General features: G+C 45.5%; 1 protein-coding gene across 2 annotated transcripts in view; it reads left to right on the top strand.

Moving 5' to 3' along the window:
- LOC125332481 (cell migration inducing hyaluronidase 1) overlaps positions 1-15,069 on the top strand; it is a 106,321-nt gene that overhangs the window by 73,569 nt on the left and 17,683 nt on the right. For both annotated transcript variants that reach the window (XM_048317378.1, XM_048317379.1), the window contains 6 exons: positions 4,739-4,914; positions 5,497-5,706; positions 10,985-11,190; positions 13,054-13,123; positions 13,899-14,027; positions 14,735-14,820. In XM_048317378.1, coding sequence (XP_048173335.1) covers positions 4,739-4,914; positions 5,497-5,706; positions 10,985-11,190; positions 13,054-13,123; positions 13,899-14,027; positions 14,735-14,820 — 877 coding nt within the window. The remainder of the gene's footprint in view (positions 1-4,738; positions 4,915-5,496; positions 5,707-10,984; positions 11,191-13,053; positions 13,124-13,898; positions 14,028-14,734; positions 14,821-15,069) is intronic.

Genomic DNA, 15,069 nt, shown 5'->3' with positions numbered 1-15,069 from the left:
GAACAGATTAAAACCGTTTGATCTTCCAACTTAACAAGGTTTAGGGAGGGACGACAGTGCAGGGCAAAGGGAGGGAGGAGGGAGGGAGGAAGGAAGGAAGGAAGGGTTGTGTTGTTATGATAGAACTGGATAGTAGGAAAGATCAAGTGTTTTGTCTAGTTCCCCTGGGAAACAAGTCTTATCTGCATCTTGGTTGCTCTGTATGAAGTTTCTACTGATGCTGATAAGTTTCACCATGGAACAGAAATGATGAAATGCTCTTTGTGCTCCTATATGCTCTTGATAAAGGATGAAAAAACTATTCGTGCCTGCCATAATTGCTCCAATTATCCCACATACTGGTGAATCTATGATTACAAGCACACATCTCTTAAATCCTGCTTATTGGGTTGCGAATATTAGACGAGATAAGGAGTTTACTGTGACCTTGTTCATGCAGAGAACTTTGAATTAAAAGTATAAATACGTAGTTGACTCACAAATTCACAGCCTGTGTTAGCATTCATGTGGTGCTGTAAGGATGGGAGAATTTACTCCACTATCAAAATGAAGATATTTTTAGAGGTTTAGGGTGTTCTGTTTAGAAGCTGGCATCATTTTGGCTGGAACTTGCCAAAAGTTCTTTTTTTAAGGTAACCCTGGTGCTTGAGGGCAGGGCAGGAGAACTTGTGAAATGGCCCTTTCTAGCAATCTTTCAGAGCTCCTTCTACCTTTGGGCATTGCCTGGAAGTTGAGCTGACAGAATCATACTCAGGTTTACACAGAAGTTCGTAAGGGTAGAGTTTGTGCCTGATTGCTGTATGTCTATTTGCCAGAAACTTAATTTTCCATGTAAAAGTGGATTATTTGTTGATTAAGACATCAGGTTGTACTGTGTGACTCAAGGAGCTGGCCAGCTCACCCAGCCCACGCTGTGTTACAGGCCTGTGGCTTAGGGATGCAACAGCAAAGCCCATCAAGATAATTCAGAATAATGAGGACTTGAAAGATGCCAGTGTGAACATTTGTTTGTTATTAAATGTAAGTGATAGGGGCATTACCACCAGTGATGACAAGTGCTTGGCAAAAATGATAAATCTGTCAGATCTGGGCTGGCATCTGCGATGAGTTGCACTGACTTTAAAGAAGATGCCCTGAAGGATTCCCTGTCACTGGGTCATGTGGGCTGAACAGACAAATTGTGTTTAGCATTTCACTTAAAAACTTGATTAGGAAAGATCAGAAGACCATGAGACACTGGGTCTTATCCCTAGAGAGCCCAAAGGAGAAGAAAAGACCCTTTAGAGAAAAAAAATATTTCAGGAGAATCTCAGCTTCACTTTATCTTCACCAAACCCAGACCTTCCAGTGCCTGTTTCACTTCTCAAAGGGAGATTTAGGAGTTTGGGCCATTTAGAGCCAAGGGATTTAGGAATGCATGAGTGTACCTGGCAGGGTTTTCCAAGAGATCTGTCTAAGTCACCAGAGCTGAGCACATCTGCAGCAGCTTAAATAGTTTTAAAATCCCACCCTTCCCAGGTTTGATAAGGCCCAAGACCCAGGTTTTATGGCTGGGTTCACAAGTGGCAGATTTTCCTGGAGCTTTGTACCATTTGGAGAAACTCTGCTTTGAATTGCTTTGTTGACATAAGCATGCCCTTGACTAGTGGATCATCTATGTTTATTTTAATGCATACTTCCTTTTAATAATTACCTTGTCCTTACCAACAACAGGTGACTTCAATACTCACTGTCTTGAGTAATAAGCAAGGAAATATGCTCATATTTTGCTGAATCAAGGCTTCCACCAAGCGAGCCCACATATTAAGGAAGTTTTCCCTGTGAATTTACTCTGTGCTGACTGGAGGCACTGGTGTGACACACACAGCAGCACAGCCCAGGAGCTTTTCCTAGTCCATCTGTCTGCTGTGGGGAGACGTGGTCCGCGTCACTGCGAGGCTGTGCTTGGTTTAGATTATAACATGGCACAAGCCTGGCTTACTGGCAGGGCAGTCTCTACCCATAAGGGATGCAGCAAACCCAAGCCCAAAGGAGGAGATGGTGAATCAGTGGCCCCAGGGCTTGTTAGTGGTTGGGAAATCACAGCCACTGGCTTTGATGCTGAAGCAGCAACAAATTCCTCCCACTTTCAAAGCACAGCCTTTTTAGTATCAAACCAGTGCCCATTTGCAAACCCCTGGCTGGGGTTCGCCCATGGTCAGAGCTCAGGGTCTCAGATATCCTGGCTGCTCTCTGGGAAGGTTCCATGTGCCAGCAGTGAGCAGCAGCCAAACTTGAAACTTTCAGAGTGAGACCCTCCCATCCTTGTGTGAACTCCCTGAACTTGCCACAGAGCAGACTCTTGTGGGTTTTCTTCATGCCCACCACTAAACATGCCCCAGGCATCTCCCTGGCAGTGCCACGTGTCTGTAAATGCCCCTCTCAGTGCTCCTGGTCCCATGGGAAGTGCTGGTGTCCAGCAGTCATTTACAGCACACGAGGGCTCCCGTGCCAGGCTCTGTCTCCCACAAGCTTCTTTCAGCCTCGTTGCTTGCAGGGAGCTTGAATTTCTGTCTGCCTTGAGAAGTGGTTTGTTTTTCAAAACTCTATTAAAGGAGCTATTATTCAAAATCTGCTTTTACTTTGGAAGGGGATTGCTTTCCGTCTCTCCTTTTATCTCCAAACATGTCAAATCAGCAAAAGCATAGAGTGAAAAACATGCACCCAAGAAGTTATATTTAGAAACTGGTTAGTCCATATTTAACATTCCTGTCAGTGTTTAGCCTGTTTTGCATGTCTGGACTGGTGTTAAATTAAATTAAATACATGCAAGCATGACATTTATTATTCTAGAGCTCAGCACAGGAATAACAAAACTGCCTATCTAATTTCACCACCACAAATCCTGGAGATGTGGCTTCAAATAGGATGTTCTTGTGATTATCTGAAATTCTTCCTGCATTTCAGTAAATCAAGGAGAGGTCAGCTCTGGGGAAAACTGAAAAATAACAGCTTAAAAACAGTTCCATAAGGAGAAGCTGTGCTCCTTTACAGACTCACTCAAGGCTCCAGCATGGAGTATCCTGATGTGGAGCCATGCCACTGCAGTGGCTTTTTTCATGCATGTGAATAAGGGAAGCAAAGCTGCTGGTTTTTGGATGGATTGGGTCTGGTTTTGGCCACACACCTGATGAGGCTCACTGGCTGCAGGCCAACAACATGGGCATGGATAAGCCCAGGACTTTGTAGGGAGACAATAGCAAAAGTGGGTGAGGGGCAAATCTAGGGTCCCTTGCAGCCCCTCATTTCTGAGATGAGCATGCAGCTCTTTGGCAATCACCACTCCCTTAGTTAACAGAGAGTGTTTTTCACAAGATCAGATTATTTTGAAGGCAGAGGTGCCAAGGCAGAAGGCACATGCTGTGGCGTGAACCCTGTCCCACAACACATCAGTCTCAGAGCAAGGCGGAGCACTCACCCTTCCCAAATCCCAGTGTTACCCCCAAACTGCACTGCTTCTAGCTTCAGAAGGGGGAGTGAATGGTGTTTGCTTACCTTTTTTGTACACTCAAAGCATCATGTTTTGGTGAAAAATAATATTGTTTCAGTGTTCAAAATCCTCCCCTTGACTTGGCACCTCTGCTTAAGCATAAAGTGCTTTGCAGCAATAGCCAGGCTTCAGGCTTGCCATTTGTTTCTACTTAAGGATTTGAATGATTCCATGGAAATTAAATACATGCAAGTGTAGCATTCCTTAAAGTTCAGTGTTTACTTAAAGAGTTTATTACTTATTTTTACTGGAATAATACAGAATGGAGTCAGTAAGATGAACCTTTTCCCTACTGACTTTTCTCTGCAAAAACCTGCGGAAGGAAAGAGGTAATAGGAATACGTTTGAATGAAATTACAACAAAGAGATGGTTTGCTTTCTAGAGATCCCCACTGCCTGGATTTCCCCCTTTTCTGGTCAGGCCAGGGAAAGTTTTCTGTGCTTTTAACCCCTCCATGGAGGAGGGCGTGTGTGGAAGATGTTATGAGTTAACTTGGCTTGGCAAAGGGAGGTGTGGCATGGGGTAGATGGAAGATCCCAGTGACTCCGACTGCACCAGGGCGGGAGGAAGCCTTGGGAGCAAATTGGAGATGTGAGGGTAGATCTAAAAGGAAGAGGTTTGAGAGGACAGGGAGTGGGAGGTTTTACAGCCCACTTGGTGAGGGGCTGTGACTGTCCCAAGCCACAATTCCTGCGAGGCTTTCTGCCCACTCTGCTCCTTGCTCGCATCAACAGCCACGGTGTTAGCAGGATCTGACTGCTGTTCACCTGGGGGTAGTGCTGTAGGGTCTGGGCAGCTCCCAGTGTCTTACTACAGGAAATGCTGTGCTAACCTTGGTGATTAGGCTTCTCAGTAGCTGCATCATCAGGTTTTTTTTGCATCGGATGTTCATACACAGCCATTTGTAATCCAAAGTACGCAGTTCCTTTCCGAGGTAGGAAATGTGTTTTGTCTAACAGACTGTTGGTTTAACTCCCTGGTTAAATGAAGCAACCTAAGACCGAAAATCCCACTTCCTTTGTTGCAAATATCTCACCAAGACCTTGGGTGTCACCTGTGCTCCGGCCTTCCCTCCTCTGAGGTGTCAGCCAACAGTTTGTGCTGACTTGGTTTCTCCTTTCATTACCACACCAACCCCACCACGGGAAGCCCACGGGAGACCAGCAGCACTGGCAGGGTAATCCTGAAAGTGGATCTTGTTCCTTTAGGGAAAGCCACGTACCTGCACATGGGCGAGGTGGTCGACGGCGTCGACATGCGGGCGGAAGTGGGGCTGCTGAGCCGCAACATCGTGGTGATGGGCGAGATGGAGCAGCAGTGCTACGAGTACAGCAGCAAGCTGTGCTCCTTCTTTGATTTCGACACCTTTGGGGGACACATCAAGGTAAGGCCAAAGCCCTTTGCTTGCCCCTTCCTCCTTCCAGCCACACCTTCACATACCGAGGAAGCCAAGACGCAGGGAGGGAAAAATTCCTCATCAGCCATTGAGCAAACAACCTCTCCCCACAGAACAGCAGACCCATGCCCCTGCTGCTGCCTGTCCTTCGGCTTTGAAGTGCTTGTCATGCCCCTGCAGACATTGCTCAGCCAATAAGGCTGGTGATCAACACACCTGAGACACAGTCTCCACATCCCAGTCCCAGTTTTCCCTAGATTTTGGTGGTGCTTCGCCCAGGAAGTTTGATTTGACCCCAGCTGGCTGAAACTCGTGGAAAACAATAAATATAAATTGCTCTCCTTCTAAAATTAAGTTAAATGTATCGATGGCAGCAGTGGAGAAATCAAAGAGCGACTCTGGTCTCCTCAGCCACCATGCCCCTCTCTCCCTCACCCTGCAGCCACACACTCCCCTCCACACAGTAAATCTTTCCAGCAGATACAGTGCAACCCTTCCTCTGCCTGTGTTCCCTCTCCTTGCCCTCAACAGACTTTTGTGTTTCTTCACTGATGTTCTTTTGTTCTCCAGATTGGTCTTGATTTCAAGGCCACCCACATTGAAGGTCTAGAACTGAAATACATGGGCCAGCAGACAATGGGGCACTACCCAATTCATTTCCATATGGCTGGAGATGTGGATGAGAAAGGAGGCTACAACCCTCCAACGTATGTGAAGGATACCTCCATCCACACCACCTTCTCCCGCTGCGTCACTGTCCATGGATCCAATGGTTTACTGGTAAGAAGTCCCAGTGCCTGCCTTAGAGATAAAGGCAGCAGCAAAAAATCTTCCTCATAGCATGAATACAGCTTAACTTTTGCAGAATTATGTGTTTTATTGTTAAAACCAATGCCTGACTCTTCCCACTCTGAATGTACATGGAGTATCTCAACCTGCCAGGGTGGCACTGGGGGCTGTGTGTGACTCGGAGCAGACAGAGCATTTGCCTGGGTACTGCAGTGTCTGCAGACCAGCCCATCTCTAATGAGTGGTTGGATCTTTCTATAGACACAGAGCTTGCTATTTAAAGAGGATAATCAGAAGCTTTAAGTGTGCCTCATCTTTCCTGTAATGAAGGTTTGGGTTTGCAATGCCAGTCATAACATTAAGCACTCACAGAGCTGTGATTTGCTAGAGCTGCTCTCCATAACAAGAAATCCTTTAGGATAAATCTCTAGAATGACTGATGATTACCAGACAAGTTACAGCACACCAGAGATGTCAAGAACATGTTCAGAATCTCCCCATATCTAGGGATGCCTTTGTTTTTGGGGTAGGGATTCTGGACCTGTTGTTTGTGAACAGAGAAGGACTTGTGGGTGATGTGATGGTTAGAGGCTGTCTTGGGCATAGAGATCACAAAATTACAGCAGTTTTCTATTCTTGGAGAAGTAAGGAGTGGGGTCAGCAGAACAGCTGCCCTAGGTTTCCAGAGGGCAGACTTTGGCCTGTTTGGGAGCCTGGTTGACAGAGTCCCTTGGGAGGCAGTTCCTGAAGGGCAGAAGAGTCCAGGGGGACTGGAGGATCTTCAAGAAGGAAATCTCAAAGGTGTGGGATTTCTCTAGGCAAAGGACTCTCACTCATTCAGTGAAGTGGCAGTGTATTCCAAAAGGAAAAAAGTGTATCCAAGCTCTGAAGAGGAGAATTTGTACTGTCAAGAGCCCTGCTACTATATATAAGAGTTTTAAGTGGAAACACATCATTGGCAGTTGTAACCTGGATGGTCACTGTGCATTAGGAGTTCATACCTCCAGAAGTGCCAGTGTTGAAAGGGAGAGTCCCAGGCATAATTAAAATGCACAGAAGTTGAACAAAAGGCACTAAAATTGCAGTTCCAGAAGCAGAGCAGCTTTTATCTGCTATTTATGAATCTGAGGTTTTGGGTTTGACCTCTGTCCTTCTAAGTTTATGACAAGACCTTGAAAACCTACCAAATGAACGTGGCTTCTGAGTTAAAGAGACATTCTACTGTACAAATTATATAAATCACTCAGGGTCATGTGGCGTCTGCCCAATCTGCAGCTGCCAGTACAGGGGCTTAGTACACAATCAACGTGCAGGGTGGCAGGGCAGCATTGCAGGTTTCATTTGTCCCACTGTGATGGGCTGGCACCAGTGGCACCATGAGCACATCCTCTGGCTGCACAGAGGCTGCACAGCTGCTGAGGAGCTGCAGCTGCTTCTGGATCTAATGTGAGATCTTCATTCCCTGTTGCCAAACCAAATAACCCAGAGCCTGGCATTTTTCTTATCAGTCGGATGGATGGGTTCATGCAGAGAACTTGGAAATAGTTTTGTCTCTCGTGCTTTCTCTGGGCAACAGCTGTGCCATGGGGGATCCTTGGCACAGGAATCCCTTGTGTTCAAGATTTTCCAGCCAAGATGGCATGGTGAAATTTAGACAGGCTGATGTAGCTGATGAAAGCAACTTGATTCTCTTGCTGTTATTAACAACCACAATTCCCTAAATGACCATACTTTGCCTCCATGACGAAGCACTCAAGAGAAATCTTGTAATTTAGGACATTAGTTAGCCAATATAATCCCTGTTGATTTTAGTTTATCAAGATGTGTGAATATAAAGTTCTGTTTATACTTGTTTTGGTTTTTTTTTTTAAACCTCATCATTATTGCTGATGGCTGAAAACAAAGCCCCAGTGACTTAAAGAAATCTGATCAAGTTTGTTCAGTTGCATCACAGGAAACATGCTCCAAACATTGCATCACTTAGGTGTTGTTTCATGGCTCTGATACACATCTGCAGTCAGCAGCTCCATGCCTTGATTCAGCAGGTGATCCCACCACAATCTCCTCATCTGCTTTCTGACCCTAATTTCCTTCCGTTTGTCTTCCTTCTCTGGATACGTTCACAGACACCCACATGGGTCTCTGATGACTCCAGTAGTTATTATAAACATTTCCCAGCTGCCTATTATCTTTTTACTTGGGCAGCATCACCTGTTCCTACATGCAAGAACACCATTTGTGCAAACAGAGGTGAGCTCTGTCTTTCCCCAGGTAGCATTCATTCCCTCTGACATCACCTGGATCTGAAGTGTACTTAGCTGAGGGAAATTTGCCTTAATGGTGTGCACAAACCAACTTTGAGAATAGCCATAAAAATTCTAGCTGGACTATTAAACCTCAAAATTGCACAGCATTAAGGATGTCCTTAACATTCAGCTGTTGATTTCAGAGTTGCTTCTTGCACCAGTGTTGTAGAGTACGTGTGCAAATGTTTTAGTAAATGGGAGAGGGGCATCAGTTGTTTTTTACTGCCATTAAAGCAGGCTGGTAATTCACATACAGGCTCTCCTGCTTGCTTTGCTGTCACTTTTCTCATACCACTTCAGGGATAATCATAGATGGTGAAAAGTCTAGGAGAAAAGAGTATCCAGTTGTTTCTGATGACAGGTATTTTTCTGTGGCTCCGCAGAGTCTGTTAGAGGTAGCTGTCTCAACATTAGCTCACCTCATTGGTGGGTTATTCTGTTCTTGTCTGTGAATTCATATTAGCTGAAACAAATCTGTAGAAATTAGTTTCTCACCACAAATATTGTTTTAAAGTGCAATAGTTACCCAATGTTTTCTGTACTATATTGGCCAAAAAACCACCTAGTCACACCACTGCAATCCCAGGGATTAAACTTTGCTCTGATTCCCACTCTCTCCTTTGGATCCCAGTGTGCAAGCTAAAATGGAAACAGCCACTGGGGAAGGAAATTAAATGGGGGTCAGTAAATAGTCTGGCAGGATCCAGGGGAGACCTGCACTTCATGGAATAAGAGGTTGTGCTGTCTAACAGCTTCAGTGCTATCTGCTTTTACTAATCCAGCTATACTTCACAGCAGTTGTTTTGCCAGGAAGGGCATTATCTGGCTCTAAATTACTCATGGTTAATGTAAGATTATGGACTATTAGCAAGGTTTTAATCAAAGAAAAAATTAAATACGTTAGAAAAGTGATTTTGGAACAAGCATCTCATTTGCTATCCAAGCATTTCAGTAGTGGGCTTGTGCATGAAAACACACACAGGAAACAAGTTCAGAGGTGACTGACAGATGACTAATGGGGAAATAATTAATCAAAGAGAGGGTGATAAATGCCTTAGGGACCAGATTCCTGGCTGATTTCTCCTCGTTGTTCTGTGGGTTTTCAAGGATGAGTTAGGGGAACAATGGGTGTTTGCTGGCTCTGAGCCTCTCTGCCAGTGCACAGGCCTCTCTCACCCTGCTGCTGTCCTCTCTCACTGTTCTGGGAGATGGGATCCCCTGGGATGGCACTCCCCTGCTTTTCCCCAGGTGAGTCTGGTCACTGCAGGTTTCCATGTGCCTGTCCTGGAGCAGGGCTGTGCTGGCTGGAAAGATAAATGGCCAGAATGGCTAACATTTCTCTGGGGAAACTGCTTCCATCATCTAAATGTCCCAACACCATTGCTTGTGTGTCTTTTTGGTATTACTGTCCTGTGAGAGAAAGCTAATAGGATTTGGCAGCAGTTTCTGTGGAATTCTGACATCTCTGTGGTTAAAAGACTTCCTCTACCTGTTGGAAACCTTCTTCTGAAAGTTGCTCCCTCTCCTGAAATGTTCTGTCCTGTAAACCTTTATCAGAACAAGGCTGGGATAGTTCATGCTTCCAAGGGGGGACAGTTTAGTACACGTGTTTTACACTAAATAAAGAAGCCTAAACCTGCAAAATCTATCATTTTATTAGACCAGGGAAGTCAGCAGTAAATTTCAGTGAGGTAGCTTAAAGGAATGCATTTTGCAGGTCGTTTTAGCAGTGTTTAATTTACTGTGATGAGTTGTGCTCAGAGATTTGAGTGTTTACACTGGAGCACGGATGCTACGTAAGAGAAGCCTGTGTGGTTGTAAGCTGGCAATAGATTTGGCAAGCAAAGTGTTTTTTCTCATGTGAAAACATATTTGTAATCATTTCAACACTAATCCTGGGATTTTATTTGAAATTGGTGCCCCTTGCCTTGGGAATGAGGCATTGAGGTGACAAAGATGCTTCAAGCCCTTGAATGCCCAGGTGTCTCAGTGACAGTGAGATGAGCAGGTCTTCTGTCCAGGTCAATAGAGTCCTTTGTGCCCAGACAATTCCTGTTTCATCAGAAGCATTTAGAAGAACACATCAGTGGCAGGTTAACCTTCACTAGGGATGTTTCCTGAGTCCAAGGTGATTGATGGATGATGGCTGATAGGAGCAGCAAGGAAAGAGCCCAGGAGATTCAGACCTTCAATGGAGGCCCGAAATAATTTTCCATATCCCAGATACATCCACTGACAACTGACTTTCTGGACACACTTGCTGTGTGTCTAAGGGCTGTTGCTTCCCACCCAGCCGTATTTTTAGGCTTCAAACTCACATTCCTGGTCTCAGATCTTCCAGTGGTGTGAGGGGTGTGGTTGTGTCCAACCAGCAGTGTCCCAATGTTAACAACATCCAAACCAAAACCAGAGCAGCATTGATTAGCACCAGCTGATTTGTCTTAGGGTCACGTAAAGCTTCTGTCAACAACTTGAAAAAAAAGATCAGGTCAAACCTAAAACAAGCCAGCCTGTCTGGAAAACAACTTTCTGCCTCTCTGATAGCCTGGAAAAATATTTTTTCATCTCAGCTGCATTTTTGAGTTGCATTTTATGTAGCTGCTCATGTAACTCCACATGAAGATGAATGAGCCCAGATGTGATTTGAACATCTAATTCCTCTCTTCATCCCCCACCCTGTGTTTTTTCCAGCCTCATGCTAAGAAAGTCTCTGATTTCACAGGCAAACAAAAGAATGGAATGAGCATTTCCTAGGTGATGACAAATTCTAATTAAGTGTTAGAGTTATTGCTTAGACTATAAGCTCTTAAGGGCTGAGAGGGATCTTGCTCTTGGCTTTGGTTATAGACCCTGAGTTCAAAAGGGTGCTGAGGCTCCTATGTGCCATCGCTGCAAAGCTTGTTCTAATTATGCAGTGGCTGAAGCACAAAACCTGAGCACTGACCTTTGTTGTGTGCATGCAGGTGAAGGACGTGGTGGGGTACGATGCTCTGGGCCATTGCTTTTTTACGGAGGATGGACCAGAAGAGCGCAACACGTTTGACCACTGCCTTGGGCTGCTGGTTAAACCCAGCACTCTGCTCCCCTCCGACCGCGACAGCAGGATGTGCAAGCTGATCACAGAGGGAGCTTACCCGGGGTACATCCCTAAGCCCAGACAGGACTGCAGGTGAGTGGGAGCCTTCCTTTTCTCTTCCTTCTCCTTGCAGCACTTAGCCATAACAGACACCATTCTGTGTATGTGATTATGTAGTCGTCTGTAGGGGTCTGGGCTGTTTGCCCCAAAGCTGGGGGAGCAGTTTCCTTGGGGTCTTTATCCCTGTGCTGTTCAGATGCCTACGGACCTAGGGTGTACTTTAAATTTTTTGCATAAAGTCCACTGAGGTGGTTCCCACCCAAAATATTGGAAACCTTTCTTTCAAAGTGTGCAGCCCTGCCTTGTGCCTCGTGGAGTCTTGAACCCAGTGGCTCAGCAAAAAGTCGCTGAGTTCAGAATGGGCTGTGTTCTTACATTCGTGCTCATTTCAGCTGGCAGCTGATTTTGAAAAGATTTCAGTATCATCCATTTTGTCATCAGAATAAACTGCAGTTTTGTTCAAACAAAGGTATTTTTAACTCTTTAGTTTGGCAAGGGAAAGAGAGGGATTCATGCAAGGCTGTTTTTCACATCTGTATTATAAAATACACCTAATGTCCCCATTCTTAAAATAAGGGTTAATCAGCCATTGTGCTCATTTTCCACTGATAATTCATTTAATAGTCATAGGGACATGTTTTGTGTGTCATTTTGAAGACTGTTACATGAATGAGTGTTTTCTGATGGAAAGGTGTTTTGGTACTCTGATCTGCCCTGTCTTCCTTTATAAAAGAATTCAAGGTCTGATCAGAAAAACAGCTTGTTTTGCACTGGGCTCATCCAGCCTGGAAGTGCACGGGTACACCAACACTAGTGCCAGTGCAGGGACAGGGGATGAGCACCAGCTGTGGCTCCATCAGCTTGGGAGAGACAGGCAGGGAGTTGCTGCTAGGAATGAAAACAATAGGATTGTGCCAAATGACACCATAACCTGCCCAATCCATGTGGCTCTGAGGAAAGGGATTAGGCTGGAAGACAGGTCACTGTGGAGATACACTGTCCTTGCCCTTGCCTACGCAGCAGGAGGTGGTCTATAAATAATGCAAATTTGTTTATTTCTAGGCCAGTCCCACGCCCAAGATAGAAAAATTTTGCTATGTTTTCATGATAAAGTCAGACAAACGGAAATGCATCAGCAAAATCTGTTGGCCTAAAGCCGCTGTGAAGTCCCTCATGGCAAGATTAAAATAAGGGTCCCATAGGTTCATATGCTGCAGAAGGGCATATCTCACCCAGCAAATTTAGGGGTCAGTCTGCTGGCTGAGTGCTGCTTGCTTCCCTTGCCTGTTGGTTAATGAATGCTGTATGTCACAGGATGGACAGTGATGGATTGATCTGTCCTCCTTGATGGGAATCTTTCAATTAAGAGTCTTTTATGTGCATTAGACAAATGAAATGCTTTTGTCCCAAAAGAAATGTGCAGGAGGGTGGGAGCAAATAAAGTTAATGAATCACAGCAGCTCTTGGGAAAGGCACTGGGGTACACTTGGAAAGCCCTTAAGAGGCAATTCATTGGGTCCCTTGATTAAACAAGTCTCTAATGAACCTGAGGGCTTATGTGGGGGCAAAGTTCTTTTCTGTGACTTGTGCAACAACATATTTACCTTATCATAAAACATGACTGACATCTGACAGCTTCATAGCAGGCTTGGAATTGCAGTCAAAATTCCTCATTTAATACTTGGTGTTTTAAAAGATAAGGCCATATTCTCTGTCAAACCACAGAGGACACAAGGTATGAGAAAATAAAGAAAAAACACATTCCTTTTGCCCCTAGGCAGGACCCCTTATCTGGGGAGGTATCGGCCCTGCCCGTGCTGGGGCAGTTGATGGGTGACTCTGGTGCGTGCTCAGAAGTGTCATTTTCACGTTATTCTTTGTTTTCCTGACCTGCAGTGCCGTATCCACCTTCTGGATAGCCAACCCACACAACAACCTTATAAACTGTGCAGCTGCTGGATCTGAAGTGAGTGCACAAGTTTGTTATTTGGTAACAGCTCAGGCCAGCGACAGCCCTGCAAGGCTGAGGGAGGCTCTCACTGGGATAAAACCTGCTTTTGTGACACAGATATCTTTGAAGCTTCTTGATCGAGACGTGCATTAATGTGGCTGGTGCCACCAATAAAAATAATGTTTTCCCTTTCACTCTACACTTCTTGTCACTTGCCATTTCTAGAGCTGGATTTAACAAAATTTCAGAGTGTGCAGCCTGAATAAATTAAATAAATGTGACTGTGGAGACACAGAGAAGCCTTTGGCAATGATATTGTTGATTGCAGTACAATAATGGTGCTCTGAAATTTCAGGCAGCCCTAATGCTAATTCCACAGGCATTTTTGGTCACATCAGGAGCCCTTATTGTCCTGACAAGACATAAAAACAAGATAACCAAGCCTAAACCAGAGAGATGTGGTCTTTCCAAAGCTTCCAAATCTCGAGTACCTAGATTCGGACTCCTTGATAAATCTTTAGGTAACTAAATAAAAATTATTTGATTTTTAAGTTTCAAAAGTCTCACTTATGCTTCAATATGGATGCCAAAACTTAACCTAAGGCACCCTGAAGATCAGAAGGGTGAATGTCAGTGTTCATGTGCATTAAACTCTTTGCTGCAGAGCGTTACATGGGTCAAGGGCTGTGATTTCCCCTGAAATCTTCTGGCTTACGCCTTGTGGCTTTGCTGAGCTCTCCTGGGGCTAGTGCAGACCAGCGAAGTCTCAGATGTCCCTTCTCTCTCTCAGGAAACAGGCTTTTGGTTTGTCCTGCACCACGTGCCGACAGGCCCCTCGGCAGGCATGTATTCCCCTGGCTACTCCGAGCACATGCCGATGGGGAGGTTCTCCAACAACCGCGCGCATTCCAACTACCGGGTGAGTCTGCGCGCAACGGGAACGCTGCCCTCGGAACAAACACCCTCCCCTCGCTCCAGCTCCCGGGGCCTGCAAGCTGTCAGTGCCTGTGCCTTCTGTTTCTCTCAGAGCTCCTGCACGCTTGTTTGGGTCTGCAGATAAGGCAGCTCGCGGGCTGGCGTGGGAGCGCTCGGAGCCCGCCAGCACCGGCTCCGCTTTGCCTCTTGGGCATCCAGAGCGGCTCTCCCCTCTGCTCAGGCTGCTTCCCTGCCTCTGTGCTCCCAAAATACTGCCTCCAGGAGCATCTGTTGGCAGCTTGTCTAATTATACACCTGCCCTGCCAACGCTGGCAATTAACTGAACAGCTTCTAGAGGGATAAATACGGCCGCTGTGTCTAATCGCCTTCTCTGCGTATTTGCTCCCTTGGCGTGCCATGGTGTGGGGCTGTGTGTTGCTCAGGGCTTTAGACTGCAGCAGAGGGTTCATGTGTATGGGAATACATGCAATTATGAGAAAAGTGCAGCTTTTGAAATGTGCCACAATTTTGGGGGGTATATGCAGGTCTGGATAGTCCTGGCAGCCCTCTGTTTCAGATGCTATTAACAGAAGCTGTTCTTAGCATCATGTGAGTGACTTTGGCTTAGAACAATTGGCGCTAGAGTCTGGAGATGGAAAGAACTGTAAAATTTATAAATATACTGAGATAATTGCATTTGTTTCCCTTTAGGCTGGAATGATCATCGATAATGGCGTTAAAACCACCCCAGCCTCTGCCAAGGACAAAAGACCTATCCTGACGCTGATTTCTGGGAGGTAAAGTGTTTTGCATGGTTTGGTTTGGAAAAGACTTCTCTAAAACACTGACTGAAAGCTATGAAATTGCCCCAAGGAAGCTCACAAGAATCATTGCAATGCCTTTGGGGTGGCTCTTTTTGAGGAAAGGTCTTCACTTAGATACATTTTGCCATTTCTAACTTCATCTCTCCATTCTCCTTTATAAGGGACCCTCAACACCCACACCCCTCTGGAGTCATGCTTGTTCTTTAGCTCTGAGCTGAGCTG

This window comes from Corvus hawaiiensis, chromosome 13 (genome assembly GCF_020740725.1).
Source record: "Corvus hawaiiensis isolate bCorHaw1 chromosome 13, bCorHaw1.pri.cur, whole genome shotgun sequence".
Lineage (NCBI taxonomy): Eukaryota > Metazoa > Chordata > Aves > Passeriformes > Corvidae > Corvus > Corvus hawaiiensis.
The sequence above is the reverse complement of the archived record's forward strand: the minus strand, read 5'-3'. Positions and strand labels throughout refer to the sequence as shown.